This window comes from Microtus pennsylvanicus, chromosome 11 (assembly GCF_037038515.1).
Source record: "Microtus pennsylvanicus isolate mMicPen1 chromosome 11, mMicPen1.hap1, whole genome shotgun sequence".
NCBI lineage: Eukaryota > Metazoa > Chordata > Mammalia > Rodentia > Cricetidae > Microtus > Microtus pennsylvanicus.
The window spans coordinates 38,528,970-38,556,195 of record NC_134589.1 but is presented as its reverse complement, the minus strand read 5'-3'; the positions used below and the strand labels follow the sequence as shown (position 1 = coordinate 38,556,195).

Here is a 27,226-nt window from a genome sequence, read left to right as displayed (position 1 = left end):
GGCCCTGTATCAATGACAGCCTCCAGGAGCACCTGCCCCTGTGGCCAAATATAGTCTGGAGTCACTGGCTGGGGTGATAAAGTCTGCAGGGTGGGGGCTGGGAACAGCAGTCAGAAGCTGGCTGAGGTGAACTGCAGAACCCAGGAGCAGTACCTAGAAGGAGGCGTCTCCTGGAGACTGGGAAAGGAGAAGACCCTGAGGACCTTTAGGCCTGCAAGGAAGGTGGGTGACATCTGGTTGAAACAGAGACTCTGACAACCCTCTCATTGGAGGTCAAGCTCCAAGCTTGACCAATGTCATTTGCGGCGGGGGTGAGAGAAGTCACTGGATTTGGGGGTGCTGGAGTGGATCCCTTCCAGGCAGAATCCCCACCCTACACTGTGGCGAGGGAAACCTGGGGCCCTGGCTATCCAGCAAGAGGCCGACCGCACAGGGCTGCCGGTATTCCCACAGATGGCAGAGGCAGAAGCGGCACAACTGAAGGAGGAAGGGAACCAGCATTTCCAGCGTCAGGACTACAAGGCAGCCACCAAGAGCTACAGCCAGGCCCTGAAGCTGACGAAGGACAAGGCCCTGCTGGCCACGCTGTACCGGAATCGGGCAGCCTGTGGCTTGAAAACGGTCAGGGGACAGGACAGCATGGGTGGGCTGAGGGCAGTTAAGGGGGGAGACGAGGGCGTGGTGGTCTGATAGAAAGGAGTCACCATCCTCTCACTATGCCATCTTGACCCCCTAAGGTGGAAACCGTGCCTCTGACTTCCCAGGCCACTGCTCTGGAGAAGCCGGAACCCACCACTCACAGTTGACCTAACACAGCTGCTTTTCATATGTTGGGCCACTGCTTTCAGAACCATCCCGTGGCAGCCCTTGTTCTCATTTCCATACTGAAGTCAGGAAACCCAAGGCTCAGAGAGTGTGAATAGCTCAGCCAAACTCTCCCAGGCGGTGGAGGAGCCGGCCTTTAAACCTGGGGTTGCCTGATGCCAAAGCCTGTATTTTTCTGTATCAGTCAGGGTCCTCTGGTAACCTGTAGCTCCCCCGCTAACTTCTCCCCTCACTGAGGGGACACTGCTTGTCTCTGCCCTGGGCCCCCACTAATGCACTCTCTCATTCCTGCTTCTCAGGAGAGCTATGCCCAGGCGGCTTCCGATGCTTCCAGAGGTGAGCTCCATACTTCCCCCTTAAACTTCCCCAGCATGGCTGCGCAGGAGCGTGGACCTGGCTGCCATTGTTTGGAGGTGCTATAACAGTCTGTGGGTTCTGAAGGTCAAGGGCCATCTGGAGAAGGGAATGAAATATCTGGCAATATTTAGCCTAGGGAAGGCAGCTACCAATTGGGATAGAGAGGGTTTAGCTTCACCTCAGGGGCTCTAGGGCCAGACTTAAGATAAAAGGGCAAAAGAGCCGAGAGGAGTTGGGGTAGGAATAGGGAAAGGTTTTGTGATGGAGTTGCTTGGCTGCCTCAGAACTATGAAGTGGGGAACACCCTAGTTCTGGAGATATACCGGCATCAATCAGATGGGCCCCTGATAGGAATCCTGTGCTAGAGGAAGGAAGCCTTGGGGATCAGATAGAAGTTAGGGTGCATGTGCTGGGAGAGGTGCGGGGGGAGAGGACTTTGAAGCTTTTTGCCAAAATCGAGATTCTATGAATCCTTCAAAAAGATGGTATGAGCCAGCTAGTTCAGATGGGTACCTCTAAGGAAGACATCCTTCCTGGGCAGCGGAAGAGGGAGAGTAGTATGTAGCCCAGCCCCCTGAGGATCTGCCCGTCTCCCGTCTGTAGCCATTGACATCAACTCTGCTGACATCAAGGCCTTGTATCGGCGGTGCCAGGCTCTCGAGCGTCTGGGCAAACTGGACCAGGCGTTCAAGGATGTGCAGCGCTGTGCCACCCTCGAACCAAGGAATCAGAACTTCCAGGAGACCCTGCGGAGGCTCAACACCAGCATCCAGGAGCAGGTACCCTGGGCCCTTCCAGAGGACTTTGGCTGCTTCCATCCCATTCATGGTGGGGCGGGGGCTGAGCTAGGGAGGTTGAGATGTGATGACTGAGTCAGCCCTGCCTCTTCAACTGCAAGCTGGGGACATGGGCAGTGTCCGGGAAACAGCCAGGCAAGCACACCTATCTGTGAGAGATGGAGAGGATCTATGGTGCTGGGTGAGGGCGCAGTCTACTTAAAGCTTCAGCTCTTTTAAATTTCAGATGGAGGCTTTAAAAGAGAATTACGATCACCTGGTGAATCTACATTGTGACTCTAGGGGGACAAAGATCTGGGATCCCTGGGAATCAATGATACTGTTGAGGGACAGAGGGTCAGAGTCTGTGGGAACTTGAGATCTTTGCTAGGAAAATGGACAAGCCACGGAGAGCCTGAGCCAGAGGAGAGGAACCCTGCATCCCCCTCCCCCTCGACTGACTTCTTTCTTATTGGCCCCTTAGACGACTTGGCTTCCTCCTGTAAGATCAGGAGGGCAATAGCTCATCCAGCCATCTGCTCCAAGACTCAGTGACTCCTTGTGTGGCTGGACCGTGGCACAGTGTCCAGAGTGCAGCTTCAATGCCAGCCTCTGCCTCCCAAGTGCTGGGATTAAAGGCATTCACCACCATCCCAGCTTCTTGTGCACCTTCCTGTCCCTGAACAGTGCCTGGCATAAAGTGGTTTATTCAGCTAACGTTAAAAATATTATTCTCATCCTCATTATTATTGTTGTTATTACGAGGGGATGACGAGGCCAGAGGAGGTGGAGGTTGGCTCCTCCCCACCTTTTTAAAAAATATTATGTGTACAGCATTCCTTCCATGTGTGCCCACAAGCCAGAAGGGGTGCCAGGTCTCATTATAGATGGCTGTGAGCCACCGTGTGGTTGCTGGGAATTGAACTCAGGACCTCCGGAAGAGCAGTCAGTGCTCTTAACCACTGAGCCATCTCTCCAGCCCCTCCTCCTCACCTTTATGTAGGTTTTGCGGATTATCTCAGGTCTCCCTGCTTGCTCTGCAAACGCCATTCCCAACTGAGACATTTCTCTGGCCCTGGTTACCATTTGCTCAGTGAATAAATGAATGGATGGGCGGGGGTCCAGAGTAGACCTATTATTTTCTGTGCTGAACATATGAAGAGTAGACAGAAATGATGTGGACCAGCTGCCTACCTCTCTCAGGGCTCCTTCCTCTCTCCTCAGCTCCGTGTGCAGTTTTCCACAGACTCCAGGGTGCAGACGATGTTTGAAATTCTTCTGAATGAAAATAGCGAGGCTGAGAAGAGAGAAAAGGTGAGTGATGCCTCATGCTTGTCAGCAGAGGGCGCTCTCTGCACACGCTTCTTGTGCTTGGACGGTAAGAGGGCGGTGTCCATGAGTTAGAAAGCGGCACTAACCATAAGAAGGACCATGATTGGGGTGAAGTCATTGAGGCGAGTCAAACTGCAGGATCGATGACATCTTTGTTTAAGATCAGATATTTTGTTCAATGTGAAACGTTTGGCCTTTGATTTTGACTCAAAAGTATTTCATTAAGCCTTACTTGTCTGGATATTGGGCTTTTTGTTGCCTCCTTACATTTTGCACCTACTGGGAATATCTAACTTGCCTCTCTATTGTTTTGGTCCCAAGAAATACTGGCACATTTGAATAATGCTTTGTCTCATTTAGAAACACTGCAAAGAGGTCAATATTAAAAAAAAATATAGAAGTATTTACTGGTAAGTCTTTTTTTCCCCCACAAGACAGGGTTTCTCTGTGTAACAGCTCTGGCTGGCCTGGAACTCGCTCTGTAGCTCAGGCTGCCTCGAACTCACAGAGATCCGCCTGTGTCTGCCTTCCCAGTGCCTCTGCTGTCTGAGGGCTGGCATTAAAGGCGTGTGCCACCATGTCTGACTGGAAACAGTCATCTTAACCAACTCGTTTGCTCGTTCTCAGGTTCCTTTCGGGTCCTCGAGTGAACATTTGAATGTCTTGCCCTTATTTATATAAGAATTTGGCCGGTGGCGCCTGTGAGGAAAGATGGCATGTTAGTTTTGTGGTCAGTGAATTCACATGATACAAAAATGTACTTTACAATTTCTCTGAGGACCTAGTGAGTTGCCGTGATAAAGTAGTTTTGTCTGGAGAAGCCCTAAGCTGATAGCAACGTTCAGGTCACGTTTACCTGACATTCGTTGCCTACCTCCGGCTCCCCATCTCTCTCTGCTTCTCCCTCCTGCTCTTTCCTCAGCTGTGGGTTCTCTGGCCCTCCTCCTCCCCTGCATCAGGGCCTTTGGAGGTCCATAGAGCTCAGGCGGGAAGACATCAGAGTGAGAAGAGCCTTGATGGCTTCCTAGTCCCTTACTCGACTGCTCCATTTCTTAAATGAAGTATCTGGGGCTTGGCGAGGTGCTGTGACCGGAATCGGGCAGTAGCAGGACCTGGGCTCTGACGCCTGGGCTTCTGCATTGCACTCTGTGGCCACCATCTTCTACCTTCCCCAGGGCCCCCACCGCTTCAGATTCCCTTGTACAGATAACAGGAAAACAAAATGTGATAGCCATGTTCAAAGAAACGATTTTAATATATGAAAAGCTTTCTTTCATGTTCCCATCTTTCCCAGCCCTTCTCCATCCACAGCAGATGAACAGTTTTATTTTTACATCACCGCGGGCCGAGGGAATCTGTGACCCCAATCCCACCTGTTAGCATTGTTCCATGTGGCTGTGCTGTATCTGTGACCTCACTCCCTGGCTGTGGCATATTGCATCAAGTTGGTCCTTATGCAAGTTGCTTTGATATTATTATTACTATTATTATTGCTATGTTTCCAGGAGCAGGACTGTAAGATCTTGGACAGAATTTACCAGTGTCCCGAAGATGCAGTTGGTATTCTACCCCTGCACTAGGTTTATGGCCAAGGCTTCCATCCGGTTTCCTGATAACCTTCATTGCTTCTCTCTCAGGCTGCCAACAACCTCATCGTCCTGGGCCGTGAGGAAGCAGGGGCCGAGAGGATCTTCCAGAGCAATGGGGTGGGCCTGCTGCTGCAGCTGCTGGACACTAAGAAGCCTGAGCTGGTGCTAGCTGCAGTGCGGACCTTGTCTGGCATGTGCAGTGGACACCGAGCGAGGGTGAGGGCTGGGGGATCGGGACAGGTGGTGTGGATGGCAGTGGGTCCAGGAGGCAGAGGGTGGCCCACAGTCAGGGCTGTGATAGAGCCTCAAGGGTCCCCTGCTTTCCAGCCTGGGTCATATGAAGCATGGCGCAAGAGTGCTCTGGGCTCTTTCCCTGCAAGCTGGAAGCGGGCTTGGCTGAGCAAAGGCATTGTTGGAAGCGGATTACAGGAAGAGCTGAATTCAAAGACACTGTAATGTGTGTTTCTTCATATTCAGCCTTTGAGTTCAGTGTATCTTCTACACTTCTATCTTGGTGAGATTTCACTGCGTTCACAGACTCATGGCCTCCAGGACTCTATGATGGGATGACATAGCTCAGAGTCCCCTGAAGTACCTTTCCCAGCCTGTGAACCCCACTTCCCTAAAGCATGAAGTGGATAGGACAGTCACCACGCACCTCCTAACCCAGGTGCCAAGCAGGAGGGAGGAGCAAGGCTGCTGACTCTGTTCCTGCTGGGGTCTAGGCTACAGCGATCCTGCACACAGTCCGCATAGACAGAATCTGCAGCCTCATGGCCGTGGAGAATGAGGAGATGTCCCTGGCTGTCTGTAACCTGCTCCAGGCCATCATCGACTCCCTGTCTGGGGAGGACAAGAGAGACCATCGAGGGAAAGAGGAGGCCTTGGTTCTAGGTAGGAGATATTCTGTTCTGGTTCATGTGGACTCCAAGGCAGAGCCAGTCCCCACCGCACTGCAGGAGTTGGCATCTCCTGCAGAGGTGGGCTGGTTTGATTTTAGTGTGTGTGTTGGGCTTATATGGCGAAAGTGGTACACAATACTGAGTGTAGAACTGTCAGCGTGTCCATCTGGAAGGTGCTGTGCGTGGGTGGTGCCTATGGCTCATGTTACTGTGGCAGTGTTCAATGCCACTCAATTTTATACTTACAAATAGTAAAAATGGTAAATTTGAAGCTATGTATATTTCATCATAGTCTAACAGAAGCTCACTGGGAGACTTGGAAAGATACAGAAATCTATAAGAAGAAAAAAATACTCTCCTAAACAAAACCCGACTCACTCAGATAACTCACTGGGTACCCTCTTTCTTTTCTTACCCATGTCAAAATATCTACATAAGTATCAATTAAAAATTGGAATTCTGCTCTAGGTCTTTTTAAATTGTCTTACCGAGCAAGGCCAATGCTACATGTGTTGTGGTTGGAATGTGAAATGAACCCCCCCGGGAACGTTTCTGGGTGTTAGGAGCTGTTTTGGGCAGTTAGGGAACTTTTAGGAGATGGGGGTCTCAGTAAAGGAAGTGAGTCAGGGAGGTTAGGTCTTGAGGTTTCCTGGCTGTTTCTCTGTCTTTCTCATCTGTGTGCCCCAATCCACACAGTGGAGCCCCATGTTTCCACTGCCATAGCTGTGAGCCGCTTTATCAATGCCCTTTCCACCAAAAGCCACCTCAAACCATTAACCAAAATAGAACCCTTCTTCCCTGACTTTCTTTGCCAGGTGTTGTGACCCAGTTATGAGAAAAGTAATTGATATGCACATAATTTAATAGTATTCATTTTTCTTTTCAGATAGGGTCTCTCTATGTAGTCCATACTGCCTTGAGTTCTCTATCCTCTTACCTCAGCCTCCCAAGTACTGGCATTGTAGGTGTGTACCACCAAGCCCAGCCCGGAGTGATTAAGAGCACTGGCTGCTCTTCCCAAGGTCCTGAGTTCAATTCCCGGCAACCACATTGTGGCTCACAACCATCTGGAATGAGGTCTGGTGCCCTCTTCTGGCCTGCAGACATACACACAGACAGAATATTGTATACAATAAATAAATATTTAAAAAATATATATTTTTTTGTTTTTTAAAACAGTGTTCTTCTATGTAGCCCTGGGTATCCTGGAATTCACTAGGTAGAATAGGCTGATCTTGAACTCAGAGATTTACCTGCTTCTGCTTCCTGAGTGCTGGGATTACAGGAGTGCACCAGGTCCCTGTGTACTATTAATACTCACTTTTTAGAGGCATGGCTTCTTTTTTTAAAAAAAATTATTTATTTTTATCTTATATGCATTGATATTTTGCCTACATGTATGTCTGTGTGAGGGTATTGGATCCCCTAGAACAGAAGTTACAGCAGACAGTTAAATTGCCATGTGGGTGCTGGGAACTGGACCCAGGTCCTCTGGAAGAGCAGCTAGTGCTCTTAACCACTAAGCTATCTCAACAGCCCTAGGCCTGTATTATTATTATTATCTTTTTAAAGATTTATTTATTTATTATGTATAGTGTTCTGCCTGTATGTATGCCTGCAGGCCAGAAGAGGGCGCCTGATCTCATTTCAGATGGTTGTGAACTACCATATATATGGATGCTGGAAATTAAACTCAGGACCTATGGAAGAGCAGCCAGTGCTCTTAAACTCTGAGCCGTCTCTCCAGGCCTGGGTTCTTGATTGGCCCTAACTTAACTACAGTAATGGCCAAGGAGTTGCTTGTCTTTTCTGGGTCAGACTTTTTAGAAGGTCTAAGCTGGCTTCACTTGGATGGTTGCTGGTTAGCTGGAAAGGTTGCTCAGAAGCCCTGATATTCCTCCTCCACTGTCCCCCACCCCTGTGGCCTCTCTCATGGCTATCTTGGATTTCTATATGATATGATATCTGGATTACAAATGGGCCAGCTCAGGGAGTAAGTGCTTTGCAAACCTGGTTATACCCTCAAGTCACATGGCCAACTCAGAGCTAGTGGGGCAAAGGGACCACTTAAGACGAGAATAAGCCTGCTATTACAAGACCTATCTATTTGCAAACTACAGTGTCAACGTTGCCTCTCCTTCCCTATGTGGCACATCCTCTCCTCCCTCTGTTGCTGATCTGACATATTGTAGAGCCCTTACTTCTTATCTGTCTTCATACTCCATTCTAGAACCTCTAACATCTCTCTAAGTTTCAGGAAGATTGTCAGAGCAGAGCTGGGGAAAGGCTCTTGCTCTTTACCGTCCACCCCGGGCAGGGTTAGTCCGGGCATCATAGACAGAAGCCCCAGTCCAAGTCCCAGACTCCCTTCCCAACATGTCTGAATCTGGGTGAAGAAGTGTCTGAAGGGAGTATACATGTCCTTCCTATAAGACATTTTTTAGACTTGTTTTATTCCGTGTGTATGAATGCTTTGACTATATATATGTATGTGCACCATGTGTGTGCCTGATGCCCGTGGAAGTCGGAAGAGGGCATTGAATCCTCTGGAACTAGCGTTACAAATGGTTGTGAGCCACCATGTGGGTGCTAGGAAATCAAACCCTGGGTTCCTCTTTAAGAGCAGCTAGTGCATGCAGCTGGGCAGTGGTGGTGCACACCTTTAATCCCAGCACTCGGGAGGCGGAGACAGGGGGGAATCTCTGTGAGTTCGAGGTCAGCCTGGTCTACACAGAAACCCTGTCTTGAAATATCAAGGGGGAAAAAAAAGTTGAGTATCCTTGGATCTCTGCCAGTCATTGCCTGGAAGTAAGGGGTTTCCAGGAACAGGAACTCTTTGAAGACAAAGGGAATGTGCGAGGAGACAGTGGTCTGTGGCCAGAATGCCCTTGGGGGTGTTGCTTGAGGATTTTTTTTGCTTTTATGGGCAGGATTGTGAGATGAGCCACACTGACTTGGGAAATTCACATGCTTACTGTACCGGAAAACAGTCTGAGGAGAGATCTATTTTGCTCACACTCTCAGATGGTTTATGGGGTGTTGGCTTGGTGCGTCATGCACTTGGCAGAGCACCAGGCATCCTGCTGTGCTAGCAGGTGGAGGAGGAAGCCTCCTCATGGTGGACGGGAAGAGGGGCGAGAGGGATGGAATGAGGAGGGGAGGAGGAGGAAGAGAAAGAAGGAAGGAAGGGAGGAGAGAGATGGGAGGCATCTCCTGGGTCAAGAAACAGCTGTCCAGGATCTGCCCCATCTTCAACCATGCTCTGCCTCCTCCCGTTTCCAGAACCCCTCCAAATAGCACCATCAACGGACAGGCATTCCACACAGGAGTCTGTCAGGAGGATGCTTCAAATTCAAGGGGTAACACTCAGAAAAATAGTGGGTTCAGGCCTTCCAGAATCCTTCTAGAAGTTTCTGCCCTCCTTGATTCTCTCTATGTGAAATTTTCTATTGTCTCTACTTGCTCTTTTCCTCTGCTCTTCAGACACCAAGAAAGACCTGAAGCAGATCACCAGCCACCTGCTGGACATGCTGGTCAGTAAGAAGGTCTCCGGGCAGGGCAGAGACCAGGCACTGAACCTGCTCAACAAGAATGTCCCCAGGAAGGACCTGGCCATTCATGACAACTCACGCACTATCTATGTCGTAGATAACGGTGAGATGAGGGGATGGGCTTGAGATTCAGTCATACTGTTAAGGGCAGGCTCAGGATACTTGTCCCTGTGTAGAGAGAGGAGATGTTGTCTGCAGAGTGTCTTCAGTCCCCACTGAGGTGGGAGGCAGGCATTAGTGTATCCCCTAGGGGCTGTTGACACAGGTAGGTCAAGGCTCTGAATTAAGGGCAAGAACATATTCAGAAAGTAGTTAGCACCCCAAAACATTGGGTTAAGTGTTTGTTTACAAACAGGACTTTACCAACCATTGGGGTAACATGCCTGAAGTCTCATGGCTGGTAAAACACTTAACAGGCCTTCCAAAGGGGGAGAAGATGACGTCACACGTATTTTATAGCAAGCAAAGTGAAACCGCTCTAGCAGTTAGTCACTAAACCTAAGTGTGAGTTGTCTCCCGAATCCACTGCATCTGTGCAGGAGTCACACCCGTGGCTTTAGAGTCTGCTGTGGTTAATTCTCCCACAGCTTTTGTGACATATAGCCTACGACTTGTTCTACAAGGCTCAAGTCAGCTTCCATTAGGCACTGTGCTCCCCAAGCAGCCAGCCAACACAGTGTTGTGCTCCCCAAGCACCCACCCAGCACAGTGCTGTGCTCCCCAAGCACCCACCCAACACAGGGCTGTGCTCCCCATTCACCCACCCAACACAGTGCAGTGCTCCCCAAGCACCCACCCAGCACAGTGCAAGCACTTAGATTTTAACACTTGACCCTAGTGTCCAAGGACCGTTGTCATGCTCCCCTACCTGAGCTGGCCTCTGCATATATTCTGAAAGCCGGCCAGCAACGGTGACCCCCTTCTCTGCACTAGGATCAAGTATGTGGCTTGTGGGATTAAATAGGTGAGGGAAAAACATTTTTTTTTATTCTCTTCTTTGATTGCAACGCTGGGATCCAGCCCGTGGGCCTGCAGTGGAGGCCTTCTCATGGGACTGACCTCTCAGTCTGAGCGGTCTGTGCCCACCCCGGGAGAGTCAGAGCCGAGGTGTAGACGGTGGAGGTTTTCCTTAAAGTTGTAAAATTTGCACAGTATAACATTGTTGCCAATCACTTTCGGTTCCCTGCCAGCCCCCAGAACCCCAGGCTCCTGTGTTTGCTTCAACACTTCCTTCCTCTGACTGGGGTCACCAATATCTCTCCACCTCCAAGCTAGCTCTGACATTAGATGTTCCAGAGGCTTCATGGCGTGACAGTTCCTACGGTGGGCTCGACACCAGGCGTGAGGTGTCCTCTGTGTGCGTCACTTGTGATCTCGTCTGAACGATGGAACTGATTGCTAAGAAGAAGGGCGATTGCTAGGCTCAGCTCAGGGAGCACGTACAAGCCCCTTGGCACTAAAGCAATGCTCGGAACAGCCCGCCACTCATCAATCGGGGCCTTTCATAGGCTAGGAAGCACCCTCTGTCACCGAGGTCTGTCCTGCTCTCTGTCTGTAGTTCTGCTGAAGCCAGCTGCCTCGTCTGCATCGTTAGCTTTCAGTAGGTTTACACGCCCAGTTCCCACACTCTGTTGAAGGTAGGGCGGGCAAGGGGCTCGGTTATTAATCTACTTACTAAACATGTGATCTTGAATTTAGTCTGGTGGAGGAAGCCGTCGAAGGTTCTTCCATAAGGATGTGAGAAGAGATAATGGTAATAATTACCAAAGTAACGGCAGACCTTTGAGGAGTGGGTTCTGTCTCCGGATGAGTGGGAGGCCATTTCTGTACATTATCTGACTGAGTATTCAAGTCTATAAAATAGGTTGTGCTTTTTTTTTTTTTTTTGGTTTTTTTCGAGACAGGGTTTCTCTGTGGCTTTGGAGCCTGTCCTGGAACTAGCTCTGTAGACCAGGCTGGTCTCGAACTCACAGAGATCCGCCTGCCTCTGCCTCCCGAGTGCTGGGATTAAAGGCGTGCGCCACCACCGCCCGGCTAGGTTGTGCTTTTTTAACCTTTGTAAATGAAGAAACTGAGGCCTGGGGGAAAGATACTATGAACTCGTAAATAAGGAAGCTCATACACAGTCCAGAAACGGCAGCGCTGGTCTAGACCCCTGAGATCGACTAGTGTTGAGTTTAGTATGGTGGTGATAATGGCTTTGCAACAGGGGGATGGCACCACAGAGGCAGAGTCAGGAGAATGGTCAGGGCCTCCTTGTCCACTCTCCAGCGCCCTAAACTCTGGAGAGGCCGTGTACTGTCTGAAGCCATAGCTGGCGGGGAGCTAGCGATGAGGTGTTTTTGAAGGGGACAGAACCCCTCAGGAGTCCCAGTCTCCTTGCTGTTACCCCGTAGGTCTGAGGAAGATCCTGAAGGTGGTGGGGCAGGTTCCAGATCTGCCCTCCTGCCTGCCTCTGACGGACAACACCCGCATGCTGGCCTCCATCCTCATCAACAAACTCTACGACGACCTGCGCTGTGACCCCGAGCGTGACCACTTCCGCAAGATCTGCGAGGAGTACATCACGTGAGTTCCCCGGTGGCATTAGCCACCTCTGGCTGTGTGGCCAGTCGCTCTCCACCTTCAGTAACTTACAGAAATAAAAGTAATTTATTACCCCTCAGTGGGATGGGTATTTGGGACCTGTGTAGCTAGCTGGAGACATAGTTACGTTGGCCGGGACCGCAGTCGTCTGATGGCTCGATGGCTTGACTGGGGTTGGAAGAAATCTCTAGGAAGCTGCGCTAACGTGGCTGCGCACTGGTGCCGGCCTCTGGCGGAAAACTGCAGTTACTCCCATGCGGACCTCTCCGTAAACTGCTGAGGAGTCTCTCTCCTTACCTGTCCCCCACCATGGATTTGATGCTGTGGTTTACAGTTAATTCCAGCGATTCTCAAATCTGGACATGGTCCAGATTTCTGGGACACTACCCATGCCTCAAAACCTGGGGTGTGGCTTAGGAAACTTCCCCCAGAGGGGCCCTAGGTGGGCAAAGACATCACCTTCACTCTGGGTTTCTTCTCTCTCTTCCCAGGATGGCATACTTTTTTTTTTTTTTTTTTTTTTTTTTTTTTTTTTTTTTTTTTTTAGGGGCCAGGGAAGAGAGAGTTTAGATCTTTTAAGACAAACACATACATCTTTTTTTTTTTTTTGAAAAGGTCTTACTAGGTAGCTCCTACTGGTTTAGAACTCTCTGTGTACATAAGGTTGGCCTCAAACTCACAGAGCTCAGTGCCTCTGTCTCCTGAGTGCAGGGATGAAAGGCATGAGCCACCATACCTGGCAAATTCATACATTGCTCTCACCTATGTATTTATTTATTTATTTATTTTGAAAAAAAATAAATGAAGCCAGGCAGCCAGGCAGTGGTGGCACACGCCTTTAATCCCAGCACTCAGGAGGCAGAGGCAGGCGGATCTCTGGGAGTTCGAGGCCAGCCTGGTCTACAAGAGCTAGTTCCAGGAAAGGCACCAAAGCTACAGAGAAACCCTGTCTCGAAAAACCAAAAAAAAAAAAAAAAAGAAAGAAAGTTTGCCGGGTGGTGGTGGCGCACACCTTTAATCCCAGCACTTGGGAGGCAGAGGCAGGCGGATCTCTGTGAGTTCGAGACCAGCCTGGTCTACAAGAGCTAGATCCAGGACAGGCTTCAAAACCACAGAGAAACCTTGTCTTGACCCCCCCCCCCCCCCGCAAAAAAAGAAAAAAATGCCAAATGAAGAACTATCCTGAGCTCTCAGGCATGCCAACTCCCTCCCAGTCCTGTACCCCCACTACCCTGACCTTGGCTCTTAAAGCGCCTGTGGTACTTGTCTGCCTGAGTTTCAGTCTGTCTTTCTCATCCTATGAGTCCTCCTGTCCTTGGAGCTTGAGTCTTGGTTCCTTACAAAGAAGTCTGGTCCTAGCAGGCTGCAGGCAAAACTTTTTTATTGAGATGCAAGGTCCAGCTAAATGGGAGATGAAGCTCTAACCGAGTCATGGTCTTGCATGCACAAGAGGAATTCACCCTGGTAGAGCGAACTTGAGTCCTGATTGGTCCATGCTCCTGAGCTCAGCAGAAGCCAGCTTGTTGATAGGCTGGGGCTACTGGAATGAGGCCTGTGTCAGGAGGCCACTCTGCTCACACCTGTGTCTGCAGACTGCATCTCTGTGGCTGTGCCTATGGACTGTCCTTCCAGGTTGAGAGGACTGGAGCTGTTGGAGTCTCTCATTGGTCCTTGCCTCAGCTGGAGGCTTCTCACCTTTCTCTGTGTAACCAGCAACTAATGACTTGTCAATCATCTCAATTTGAAATGAAACTTTTTAGGGTGCCCCAGCTCGAAACTCTTCAAGGAAGAGATTTTAGGGTGACTGCACTGCAGGCCAGTGCCTCCCTCAGTGCTGCTTCCTCCTCTGACCAATAATTCAACTTCTTGCAGGTCAATCTTCAAGGTCAGAGTGTGCCGCCCCAGGGACATACCCTGTGACCAGCCATGATGTCATTTGTCCTTAAGAAATAACAGTACTATACTCTTTATCTATAGACCAAAAAGCTGAGATTCAGAAAGGTTCCGTGAATCGCCCAGTGTCACACAGCTCAAGTGTAGAGCGAATTCAAATCTCCCCCACGTGTTGTACTCTTTCCGCCCCTTTGGGCTGATTCTCTTGACCACCCTTGTCCTCTGTCTCAGGGGCAAGTTTGATCCTCAGGACATGGACAAGAATGTGAATGCCATCCAGACAGTGTCGGGGATCTTGCAGGGGCCCTTTGACCTGGGCAATCAGCTGCTGGGCATGAAAGGTGTGATGGAGATGATGGTGGCCCTGTGTGGCTCGGAGCGCGAGGCAGACCAGCTGGTGGCTGTGGAGGCGCTCATCCACGCCTCCACTAAACTCAGCAGGGCCACCTTCATCATCACCAATGGCGTGTCGCTTCTCAAGCAGATCTACAAGACCACCAAGAATGAGAAGATCAAGATCCGCACGCTGGTGGTGAGTGGCCTGGGTGCTGAGTGCCAGGGACACCAGGATGGAGGAGACATGGCCCCCAGCCTTGAGGGGGTGCCTTGGTTAGGGTTACTACTGCTGTGATGAGACACTGTGGCCGAAAAGCAAGCTGGGGAGGAAAGGGTTTATTCAGCTTACACTTCCATGTTACGGCTCATCATTGAAGGAAGTCAGGATAGGAGCTCAAACAGGACAGGAGCCAGGAGGCAGGAGCCGAGGCAAAGGTCACAGAGGAATGCTGCTTATTGGCTTGCTTCCCCTGGCTTGCTCAGCCTGCTTTCTTAACCCCAGGGGCAATGTTGACTGCAGGGCTACAGGACCTGACTTAGCCTTCAGTGTTGCTAACCCTTCCATATCCCTCTCCACAGGGCCTCTGTAAACTTGGCTCAGCTGGGGGCTCAGATTATGGGCTCAGACAGTTTGCTGAAGGGTCAACGGAGAAGCTGGCTAAGCAGTGTCGAAAGTAAGAGACTGGACTCTGCTTCCTCATGGGCCTCTGGGGGGTGTTCTGGAGTGTGTTTCAGTGACGTTGGGTGAGAAAAGACCCCCCTCACTGGGTCACTCTTGGCCAGACAGAGCCCTGGCTCCTTCTGCAGCGGTTTCTCCTCTCCTTCCACTTCTAGGTGGCTATGCAACACCGCCATAGACACCCGGACACGACGCTGGGCAGTGGAGGGCCTGGCCTACCTCACGCTGGATGCTGATGTGAAGGACGACTTTGTCCAGGACATCCCTGCTCTACAGGCCATGTTCGAGTTGGCCAAGGCAAGAGTAGTCCTGATCTCTGACCTCAGGAAAGGGTGTCTGGCCCTGGCCCTCGGGGCTCAGCTGGCTGTGGGCTCATCCTGGCTCCACCCTCCCCGGTGAAGCTGGATTGGCTCTTTCATTGGATGGCCCTCATCTTGCCTGGTTGTGGGTGGACTCATGTCTGCCTGTGACCCTCTGGCAATGAGATCACGAGGGAACCCAGGCAGTGCCTGGGCTCTTCTGGAAGTGTGGGAGGGGGTCCACTAGGATCAGCCCAGAGGTTTCCACTCATCTACCACTAAAGTGGCTCCTTTGTGTTTCTTCCTGTCCTGGGGGCCTCCAGACCAGCGACAAGACCATCCTGTACTCAGTGGCCAACACCCTGGTAAACTGCACCAACAGCTACGATGTCAAGGAGGTCGTCCCTGAGCTGGTGCAGCTTGCCAAGTTCTCCAAGCAACATGTGCCGGAGGAGCACCCCAAGGTGGGTCCAGGGCAGCTGGGGGATCGGTGGTGGTGGTGGTGGGAGAACTGTGCTGCCAAGACCTGGGGAATGCTTTGTGCCGTCAGACAACGACAATAGCAGCTTCTCCCCACTAGGTGGCACTTATGATTCCTGTCTTTTAATTTTCTGACTGGGGGATGGCTAACTATTTTGTAATTTGATTAAATAGAAACAGATGAATATTTTGCAATATTTGCTGATGACTTCATGAATACTTGTGTTTTGTTTCATGCTTCCAAGTCATAAAAATATGATTTTTCTGGGATATCCGAACTTAGGGATGAGTGCTGAGTAGGAACTCAGGATTCTAAAAGTGCAAATGTCAGCACAAAAGATTGTATGGTGGTCACCTCTACACAAGGATATGTTTGTATACCATTTGCATATGAATTTATGTGAAAAAATGCTACCAGCTAGTGAGATCATTTGGATTTTAGAAGTCACGTCTGTGTTACAAAATGGAATGGTGTGCAGTAGAGAACTTGGCCGTAAAGTGCCATCGTTTCCACAGGACCACTGCTGGCAGTTTCTTGTGTTACTCACAGGAAGGTTTTCTTTCTTCCTCCCCTGTATAGTTGCAATCAGAATGTGAGTGTTGCCTTTGTGCCAGACATTGGGAATATACTCACGTTGCCGTCTCATTCTTCCAACTACTTCATTTCTCTGTGATGCAAGGGTTTGGATTCAGTGCCTCTTATGTGCTAGGCAGGTGTCCTATGGCTGAGCTCATCGCAGTCCTCCACCTAGGCAGGTGCTCCATGGCTGAGCTGCATCCTAGTCCTCCACCTAGGCAGTTGCTCTATCACTGAGCTGCATCCCAGTCCTCCACCTAGGCAGGTGCTCCATGGCTGAGCTGCATCCCCAGACCTCCACCTAGGCAGGTGCTCCACAGCTGAGCTGCATCCCAGTCCTCCACCTAGGCAGGTGCTCCACAGCTGAGCTGCATCCCAGTCCTCCACCTAGGCAGGTGCTCCACAGCTGAGCTGCATCCCAGTCCTCCACCTAGGCAGGTGCTCCACAGCTGCATCCCAGTCCTCCCCCCTCTGCTCTTATCACTGGGTTCTGTTTCAGGGATATAGCACAATACATGCCCTTCGGGTGTGTGTGAGGTTTAAGCACATTTCCAGAGATTATATACCATGTCCCCCTCCTGTCTACTCCTCACCCTGATGATGATCTGTCATAATGACTCAACCTGGGGCTGACTAACAAGTGGTCCCTTCCCCACACCCACCCTTGTGTCCCCTCCAGGATAAGAAGGACTTCGTAGACATGCGGGTGAAACGGCTCCTGAAGGCAGGTGTCATATCTGCGCTGGCCTGCATGGTGAAGGCGGACAGTGCTATCCTCACAGATCAGACCAAGGAGCTGCTGGCCAGGTGCAACCGGGGTGGGCTGGGGACACTGGGAGGCGGGAGGCAGGGTGGAAGATTAGAATAGTGGAGACTAAGCGAGGGCTTGGAGAACATGGGGAAGAGACCTGACAAGGCAGGCCACTGCAGCTGCATCAGGAGGTGACCCCTGTTCCTTTTGCTTACCTTTTCCTCAGAGATGAAGGGTAGACTAGAGAGGAAGCAGGCAGGTCTCAGTTACAGCGCAATGGGTAAATGCCATGACAAGGAAGCACGGAGGTCTGGCTAGAGTCCAGACAATAGGTCCCAGCCACCCAGCTAGAAGGTTGGTGGGTGGACATCCAGGAAGGGCTCCTGATAGAGGTGATATCAACAGAGTCCTGAAGGAGGAAAGCAGCCAGCCAACTGCAGGGAAGGACAGGGCTTCAGGAAAGAGCAAACAGCATGTACAAAGGCAGCGAGGATGGAGGGGTAAAGAATAGAGTTTGGTTTCTCCTGTGGTATGTCTGTGGTATGTGATGAGTGGTGGTGGCATTACACAGGACCAGGACCAGATGATGCGGGTAAACAGGAGAGTTTCTCCTGGATTGGGGTAGCAGGGAGCTGTTGGCTGGAGCTGTCTCCAGAAATAGGAGTGGGACGGCTCTCGGAAGCCTTGCTTAGATTTATTGCCTCCCCCACCACTTAAGTGCATGGCAGTGTCCTTAAAGGGGGCTCTTTCCAGTCAAGGGCACACGGTCTGCCTTTCCAGGCTTCCACTGTTGTGCTGAGGGTTCCTGGCTCTGACTGGCTGTGCGTGATTCCTGGGAACGCTCTACAGGAACAGTGAATATTCATTCTCCCTTATCATTGCTTCTGCAGGGTGTTCCTGGCACTCTGTGACAACCCGAAGGATCGGGGCACCATTGTAGCTCAAGGTGGTGGCAAGGTAATTAGGCTGTTCTAGGTAGAAGGTGATCTACTGGGAAGGAGCACACACACACACACACACACAGACACACACACACACAGACACACACACACACACACACACACACACACACACACACACACACACACACACACAATGTGTGCCTGCCTGCGTATCCTACATACACATTCATATATGTGGATCCCCCCCCCCGTCTCACTCCAAAGTCATGTACTTCAACGCCCCCTACCTTCCTGAAATACCCTCACTCAGTTATCTACACCGTGTAATTCACGGGCCCAAGCTAGTTCCTTCTTAATTTGATGATGCCGTGGGATCTGCTTTGGAATCCTATGCCCTCTGCCTGCTACTCTGGCTGGTGTGAAGCAGATCGTGGGCTTCCCACAGAAGCCTTGCAGTGGAGCTTTGTTCTTTTTCTTTTTTGTTTTGTTTTTCAAGACAGGATTTTTCCTGTAACAGTTCTAGATGTCTTGGAACTGGCTCTGTGGACCAGGCTGGACTCGAACTCACAGAGATCTCCCTGCTTCTGCATCCCCAGTGCAGGGATTAAAACCCTGTACCACCACCACCCAGCTGCTCTCCTTCTTCTTAGCTGTGCAAACCTGGGCACGTTACTCTCTCTGAGCTGTAATTTCTTCCTCAGCAAAATGAGGAGGAGCAGTTATTGTCTCACTGCTCAGAGAGTCATGGGAAGTAGGTTAGATACATTCAGCTCATAGATGCTCAATAAACAGTGGCTATTAGGATTAGATTTAGCTTGGGCAAAATGTAAAAAAAATACCAGTTATTATTTATTATTATTGCTGTTATTATTATTATGATTTGAGACAGAATCTTACCATGTAGCCCCAACTAGCCAAGTTCTTGCCCTGTATGTAATCCAGGTTGGATTTATTTATTTATTTATTTTTTTGATTTTTCGAGACAGGGTTTCTCTGTAGCTTTTGGTTCCTGTCCTGGAACTAGCTCTTGTAGATCAGACTGGCCTCGAACTCACAGAGATCCGCCTGCCTCTGCCTCCCGAGTGCTGAGATTAAAGGCATGCGCCACCACCGCCCGGCTCCAGGTTGGATTTAAAGCTGTTATAGTCTTCCCGCTTCGTCCTCCTGCATGCTGAGATTTTAGGCCCATGCCACCACATCTGGAAAGAGTCAATTGGTTATTATTTTTCCAAAATGTAGGGAGAAATGAAGGCAGGGACCAAGGGTTGTGAGTCCTTGACAGATATTTCATAGATTTATATGGCGCTTGAGTTAGTCAGACTTTTGTCTCTGTGACGAACACCTGGCATGAGAACCGATGAGGAAGAGAGAGATTCCTTTGCGTTTATGTTCTCGGAGTTTCCGGTCCACGGTGCCACTGGGGGTCAGAAATGAGGCAGGACCTCATGGTGGTGGAGTGTGAAGCCAAGCAAAGTTACTCAATTTATGAGTCAGGAGTGAGAGTGGAAAGAAAGAGGAAAAGGTGAGAGGAAAAACAAGATACACCCTTAAAGTCACATTCCGTGATGTTCTCCCCCCAAGCAGGGCTTTCCTCCCAAAAGTCCCTACAGCTGTGAGCTCATCAACCGATTGATCTGAGGGTTAGCTCAGTTCTCTCAGGGTCCAGTCACTTCCTCATCACACGGACAGCTGGAGACCAAGCCTCCCACACATGAGCCTTGGGGACTTTGTCTACAGAGGAACAGTGCTCTAGAGTGCCTTAGGCTGGGAATCTCTGTGAGAGACAGACAGAGGGCAGCCGGAGCCAGAGGAGGGAAAGAGAAGCTTCTGCTAGTCTGTGCTTGGCTACTGACTGTGCTCTCCCTTGCAGGCCCTGATCCCCCTGGCTTTGGAGGGCACAGATGTTGGCAAGGTGAAGGCAGCCCACGGGCTAGCCAAGATTGCTGCTGTCTCCAATCCAGACATTGCCTTCCCTGGGGAGCGGGTAGGTATCTGAGAAGCAAGGGAGAGGGTGCTCCATTGCTCGTAGGGCCCTGTCCCTGCCACCTCCTCTGCTGACAAAGGGTCATGATGCTGTCACAGGGAGGATAATGAGTCAGGGACACCTGGACCCCAGGCCTGGCTCTACCTCTGACGAATATGTTTGTCTTCCTGAACTTCGCTTTCCCATTTGAACAGTGAAAGGGAACAATGTAGCTTCTCAGGATCCCCATGCAGATTCAATCCAACAGCGTGTGGGAAGGGAAGGGATTCAGAACTGTAAAGCTTCAGATGCAGGGGACTGAGAGATGGGACTATCTCATCCCCACAGGTGTATGAGGTGGTGAGGCCCCTTGTGAGTCTCCTGGACACACAGAGGGACGGCCTTCAGAACTATGAGGCTCTCCTGGGACTCACCAACCTGTCTGGGCGCAGTGACAAGCTTAGGTAAGTGGGGCATGTGGAGAGGGCCGAGGTCCACAGAGGTGACCATGGAGCGTCTGGTTGCAATTTTGTATCTATCATGTACTGACTCCTCTGCTGGATGATGGCCGTAGAGATGAAGCAGGGACAGGAGGGACTGTGAGCAGGCACCCTATACAAACCCACAGGGACTGTGTGAAGCCGAGGTTCCAAAGGCAGCTTCCCCTAAGGTAGAAAGGACCAGTCCACCAGATAGGTAACCCTTCTTGGAAGCAGAGGGGTGGTGGACTGTATTGTGCTATGTTTTAAGTGGTTCTTGAATTAAGGAAATATACTGACTCATGTAAATTAAGTTTGGGATAAATCAGTTAGGTATGGTTTGGTGCAGGGACTGAAAAAGTTGCCAACAAAGCTACAGAGAAACCCTGTCTCAAAACAACAACAACAAAACCCAACAGACAAAACAAAACACAAAAAAGTTGTCTGGTTACTGGCCATCCAGTCCCCTCCTCTCCTCTCCCCTCTGTTGTTTTAACTTTCAGATGGACTTTTCTCCTCTCTCACAGTCACAAGTGTGACACTTGACCTCATATACAGCAGGAAAAGGAAGAGAATTTTCTTTTCCAATTATTTATAATAAATATCTCCAGTGGGGTGACACGTTCTTCCCAGAGCCAGTTGCTGTGGCTGGGAGACATTATCTTGTCATTTAATTTATTCCATTATGTCTTCTGGAGGTGGGGTCAGCGTCCCGTACACTGTACAGGCTGAGGATGTGGGAGGGACCCCATGAAGATGGAGGAAGAACCCTTCACTACCAGCCTCATGCGCTCACGGTTGTGGGGAGGGGTACTCAAGGCCCTCTGTCCCTCACCCTTCCCCCTCACTCCAGGCAGAAGATCTTCAAGGAGAAGGCCTTGCCGGACATTGAGAACTACATGTTTGAAAACCATGACCAGCTACGGCAGGCAGCCACCGAATGCATGTGTAACATGGTGATTAACAAGGAGGTAAGGCTGGGGCTCCAGGGGACAGGGTGACCAAGGTGTGAGCATCAGGCTTGGGATGAGACTGAGGCTCCAGGGGATGAGGTACCAAGATATGAGTATTGACCTTGGGATGAGGCTGGGGCCATGAGATGGTACTAAAGCAGCGTTTTGATCAGAGAATCTAGGAGTCCCCAGATCACACCTAGATTAGGGCCCTGTTTCCCTTTAGGAGTCCTAAGGAAACATGATGTAATGAAGCTGAGTCTTGGTCTTAGTGAGGTGGAAAGTGTCATTTTTGTAAGTTAATTAAGCCTAAATAATGTCATAGTATCATAGGCAGGCTATGATCAGGGTTCTTGGAGGTTAAGAGAAGCTAGAGCGTTTCCTGCAGTCATTAAAGATCCACGGGACAGTGAAGAGATGCAAAAGTGCAGTTCTGAATCACTTTCAGACACCTCACTATGAGTATCCACAGGCCCTGGGCAGCAAAAAGAAAACAAGTTGGGTGGTGCTGGTGCAGGCCTTTAATCCCAATACTCTGGGAGGCAGAGGCAAGCGGATCTCTCTAAGTTCAAGGCCAGCCTGGTCTACAGAGTGATTTCCAGGACAACCGGGCTGTTACACAAAGAAACCCTGTCTTAAAACAATAGCAACAAAACAAACAAACAAACAACAAAACCCACCCCCTCAAAGCTCAACAAAACAAAAAAAAAAAAAAAAAAAAAAAAGGAAAAGGAAAAGAATTAGGAGAATACCACAAGGCTTCACAGTCAAGAAACAGGACAAATTGTGACGCTCTAGTGATTAACTTCTTTGCATGGTGACCAAGCATCGCTATGCTTACAGACATGACAGGTCCAGATCTGAGACATTCTGGAATGTGAGGCTGGAGATTTTTCACCTCTATACCTAATTCAAGTCTTATACCCTCTCCTGTTACCAGAGTGATTATTTATTTTTCTATTGCTGTGATAAAACACCAGAACCAAAGCAACTTATAAAAGGAAATGTTTGATTTAGTATACAGTTTTGGAGGGTTAGAGTCCAGGATGGCAGACCAAGGGAACAACTGGGAACTCACATCTTGATCCACAACCATGATGCAAAGAGAGAGCAGTGGGAATCACAGGAATCTTCTGAAACCTCAAAGCCTACTCCCAGTGACACACCTCTTCCACAAAGCCACACCTCCTAGTTCTTCCAAGACATTTTCAACATCTGGGACCAAGTATTCAAACATATAAGCCCATGGAATCCTTTTTATCCTGACTACTACATGGAGGAAAATCCAATTTATGAAAGCAATTTTTGAAAGTCAGCAAGGATTGAGTTCATCAGGGAACTGGAAGGAAAAGGGTGTGTCCAAGGAGTCAGAGATGGGGTGGCCTACAAAAAGGGCACTGTGAAAGGGGGGCAACCTTCCCTGGGGGAGCACCTGCTGCTGCAACAACAGAATCCAGCTACATAGTGGTCTTAAGATACAGAAGTTCATTCCTGGCCATGCTATAGTGTCATTGAGTTGGGGCTTGTCTACACAGTGACTAGGAATCAAAGCCTTTGGGGGCACCAGAAAGTGTCTCCCTCCTGCCACCCTGGAGTGATGATCTCTGTTTGGTAGTGAGTAGGATCGACCATAGAAGGAGAACTATGCCACTTACCCAAGGTGGCTAGTCAGTGACAGCTCAACTCTGCTTCCATTCCATCAGTGAGAATTAGGCCATGGCCACATCAAGGTGTAGGAGAGGAGAGGGCTGCAGTCCTTGGTGGGACAGATGCTTCCAGTGACTTCCATCTGGGTCCCACAAGAGACGGCTATGCTGACCTCTTCCTTCATACCTCCCCTCTGATGGCCCCTGCTCCAGATCCCAGGAGATACAGAAGGAGGTTTTTGCCCGAGTATTTGTGACATTTGTCTTCTTCCAGAGACCTATATTTTGGATATTTTCTCCAAACAAATGTCCTTAACCTTAACCAATTAGATTTTGCTGTCGTTTAAAGTGTGGCAGAAGATGCTATGGACCTGAGCCTTAATAACTCTTTGTGACAGGTCAGAGGGCTGGGTGGGCATCAGGCAGCTGCTTCTGCTTTCAGGTGTTTGGGACGCTTCAGTCTCACCTGGTGGAGACAGGACAACTACTCCCCAATACCAAGGAAATCTCCCTGATTGCCCCTGCTCCTGAACAAGTCCCCATGCTTTCAGGGACTGCAAATTCATTGCACAGCGGACCACATCGGTCCAGGACTGCGGGGGAGGTAGTCTGTGTTTCCCAAAGAGAAGCTGCAGCTTTTCCTAGAGTAGATATGCAAAGAGAAGGGGCCAATCTAGGGGAGGTGGGAAATGTCCTTTTCCTCCTTAGCCCTTGGCTGTGGTGATTCGTAGCCCCTTCACTCAGGAGATTGTGGAAGAGCTTTACGCAGGCTCAGAGAAAATCTACCAGAGAGCCTGGGCCAGGGAATGTTAGCTGCCTCTTTCCGTCCTGTCCTTGGGAGGTGTAGGCGTGGGACATCTCTCACTGATCACACACCTGCCTGGAACAGGTTCAGGAGAGGTTCCTGGCCGACGGGAATGACCGGCTGAAGCTGGTGGTGCTGCTGTGCGGGGAGGAGGACGACAAACTGCAGAACGCGGCAGCTGGGGCCCTGGCCATGCTGACCGCAGCACATAAGAAGCTGTGCCTCAAGATGACGCAGGTGGTAAGAGCAGGCCGGGGACAGGAGGGAGCTGGGTGAGGCATACGGAATCTCCCAACCCTCAGACCATACTGTCCCGGTTCATCTAGGGAGGCTGGGCTGCAGGGCAAACTTTCCTAGTCGGGAGTTGGTTTCCCAGTACCTAAAGAGGGGAGGCTGTGCCTCGTGGTCATTACCACTACTGCTACTGTTTGAACTTCCCAGGTACATTACCTAAAGTCCTCTTGCCAAGGTTTTGTGGGTGCACATAACTCCTACTGAAGAATGATAATAACCCGAATCACATCACTGCTGAGGAGATCATGAGTTCCTCAGAGAAGGGTGGAAGGGGTTGGGACACTGCAGGAAGCTGGTGGTGGTTTGGTAAAGCGGCTGTAGGTTCCCTTCCATGGACAGGATGATGGCTGTTATGGTGAGGCTATGAGCGCTTCAGCAGCTGTAGTGGGAATCACACTGTTAGTCTCAAGCATGAGACTTTTTTCATCTCCCCCACACGGAGCCTAGCTCATGGGCATTCATCTTCACTGGAGTGAAAAGGTCAGCTCAGTTCAAACCTGCTCACATCTGGGGTAGAGTTTGGCTCCTTTACATGGTTAATTGAAGTGTGTGTGTATGTTTGCGGCGTGTGTAGTCTCTGAGTTCCATGTATGTGATTTTTGTCTTGTTACCAGAGGTCTCTGCTGGGTACTAACTCTCCTGTGTGAACTCTAGACTTGTCTCTTTTACTATGGCAAGCTCTTCAAAGCTATCTTGCCTCTAAGCATCACCCATGGAGACAGAACATGGTTCCTCTTGGTATTCGGATTCGGTAGATTGGGGTGTAGGAGAGAACTCCTGGCCTGGGTACCACTCCTAGAAACCAGTGCTTTAGAGTTGCTTCTCCTAGAGTAACTAGACGCAATGGCTCCAGAGGTTACGTGGTCAACCAGGACCCTTTGGTGACTCTGCATTTCTCCTAAGTGGGATGCTGCTCCATGGGGATATGTATATGTGTATGTATATGACATACCCACATATTACATCATTTAATATCCCCAATCACCTTGGCAGGTAGGGGATTATTAATATCCTCATTTTCCATTGGGAAACAGTTTTAGAAATGGCACTTGCAGCACAGCAGAGTCAGATGAGAATCTTGAGGCCTGTCACTTAGGTGAGGCCATGCAGACGGCAAGCGCTGAATGCGGCCTGAGGACTGCTCTCTCTGAATCCAAACTCACAGAGATGTTTGCTCTGCTCTGCTATCTCGCCCGTGTCCGTCCAAGGCCAGGAGTCAGCTCCTGGCTGTGCTGTCACCTTCCTTCCTGACTCACAGGGTGATGAGAGTGGCTGAGCACTGGTCCACAGCAGTTGACTGTCCTCATGATCGTGCATGGTGGATGGAGAAGGAATGAGAGAACGCGCCTCGGATTCTTTGCTTATTCCAGTCGAAAGCAAGGCTGGAGGACATGCCTGGAGCTCTTGTCTCAAAGGGCACTTGGCTTGATAGAAGCGAGCCTTCTCCATGTTCCCCTCATAAGGACTCCCTTTCCTTGACTTTCTGTAGCTTCAATTCTGCTGAGATGTCCAGCAGGCCTGTCCTTCTGCTTCTTAAGATGTTTAAAAAATAAGTGGACGGGAGCTGGGGAGACAGCTCAGTGGATAAAGTCTTTGTTGTGCAAGCATGAGGACCAGGGTTTGGATCCCTAGCAACCATGTAAAAACCAGGCAGGCATGGTGGATGCCTGTAACTCCAGTTCTCCAGGGACAAACCGGCTAGCTGATACAGCTCATCAGTGAGAGCAAGGGGTTCAGTTGAAAATGCTGCCTCTCCAGATAAAAGCGGGCTGCAAGCAGGGTGGTGGTGGCGCACACCTTTAATCTCAGTCCTTGGGAGGCAGAGGCAGGAGGATCTCTGTGAGTTTGAGGCCAGCCTGGTCTACAGAGCCAGTTCCAGGACAGTTGGTGGTAACACAGAGAAACTCTTTGTCTTGAATAACAAAACAAACGAACAAAGAAAGTGGAGTGTGACTGAAGAAGACAACTGACACCAATTTCAGGCCTCCAGACACATCCACAAGCATATGCGTGTGCTCCTGCATGTATGTGTACCTATGAACATGCATACACATACATGCATGCCACACATACACATACAGACAGTGTATATTTATATGTGTGTGTGTGTGCCCATTTTATTACTATTTATTTATACCCAGTTTATTACTATTTACAGATATGAGGTCACAGTCAAGTTATTTAGCTGTGTGTATGACTGATACTTTCTGTTTCTCTTGTTATCAAGCCTTCTTTCTGCCTCCTCACTGATTTCTTAAATCCTTCTATTCTGCAGACAACCCAGTGGCTGGAGATCCTGCAACGGCTTTGCCTGCACGACCAGTTGTCAGTGCAGCACCGGGGCCTGGTCATTGCCTACAACCTGTTGTCAGCGGATGCTGAGCTGGCCAAGAAGCTGGTGGAGAGCGAGCTGCTGGAGATCCTGACTGTGGTGGGAAAGCAGGAGCCGGATGAGAAGAGGGCGACTGTGGTTCAGACAGCCCGGGAATGTCTCATCAAGTGCATGGATTACGGCTTCATCAAGCCGGTGTCATAGACAGGGGGCCACAGGGTGCTGGGGTTGGTCCTGAGCTGTAAGGAGCCTTGACCTAGGCCCTCCCAAAGTGTCAGTTCAGCCAAGGATCACAGCAGTGGCAATGAAGTCTTGTCACAAAAGAAAGACTTAGTTGTCTCTTGAGTCGTCAGTCTTCACCTTGGTCCTGGGAAAGTCTGAGTGTTCCTCTGGCTGCCTTACTTCCTGCCTCCCTAAATTTGTTAGGTCCCAGGATTTCTAGGATAACTTCTGTCTGTGATCAGGAAAGGGGAAGGACAATTCCCTCTGTCTCTTTTCTGAAGAGCAGAATAATAGACTGTAGGTTGGGATTTTTTTTTAGGTTGGATTTTTTTATATATATATTTTGAGAAATTATGTAGTCGCAAGGTAGGAACTAACAGGTGTGTGGCCATAAAGATCAATGCTGTCGTTCAATTCGGATGCTGATCTCTGCTGATTTCCATGACCTCTCTCCCATGCGTTGAAACCATGTGTCTCAGCAGCAAGTACCCTGTTCAAGTCCCACACTCACTTCACATCACCCAACCTCACTGGAAACAGTTCATGCTCACAGTGGTATGTGGTTTGTTTGGGAAAGTCTTCCATGAAAGATGGATAAGATGACTGTCAACAGATCAGCTCAACATCCTCTGAGCAGAACATAGATAAATATTAATGAATGTGTGCTTGTCATGCAGGGAAAGGTTTGACGTTGCTA

General features: G+C 49.9%; 1 protein-coding gene across 1 annotated transcript; it reads left to right on the top strand.

Annotated features, from left to right (window-relative positions):
- The first annotated feature begins 78 nt into the window (after nt 1-78).
- Unc45b (unc-45 myosin chaperone B) lies at nt 79-26,943 on the top strand. Its single transcript, XM_075991372.1, has 20 exons — nt 79-222; nt 454-621; nt 1,125-1,161; nt 1,786-1,961; nt 3,183-3,272; nt 4,928-5,095; nt 5,605-5,773; nt 9,265-9,435; nt 11,729-11,900; nt 14,043-14,343; nt 14,727-14,821; nt 14,982-15,123; nt 15,449-15,589; nt 16,862-16,989; nt 17,824-17,890; nt 19,706-19,819; nt 20,147-20,262; nt 21,131-21,248; nt 23,766-23,921; nt 26,251-26,943. Exons 2-20 carry the CDS (start codon nt 454-456, stop codon nt 26,509-26,511), a joined length of 2,790 nt encoding a protein of 929 aa, XP_075847487.1. The 5' UTR covers nt 79-222; the 3' UTR covers nt 26,512-26,943.
- The last annotated feature ends 283 nt before the right edge of the window (nt 26,944-27,226 follow it).

Coding starts and splice junctions, on each gene's coding strand:
- Unc45b (XM_075991372.1), top strand. CDS start 454: ATGGCAGAGGCAGAAGCGGCACAACTGAAGGAGGAAGGGAACCAGCAT. Junction 1,162..1,785: donor GGCTTCCGATGCTTCCAGAG/GTGAGCTCCATA, acceptor TCCCGTCTGTAG/CCATTGACATCAACTCTGCT. Junction 21,249..23,765: donor ACATGGTGATTAACAAGGAG/GTAAGGCTGGGG, acceptor TGCCTGGAACAG/GTTCAGGAGAGGTTCCTGGC.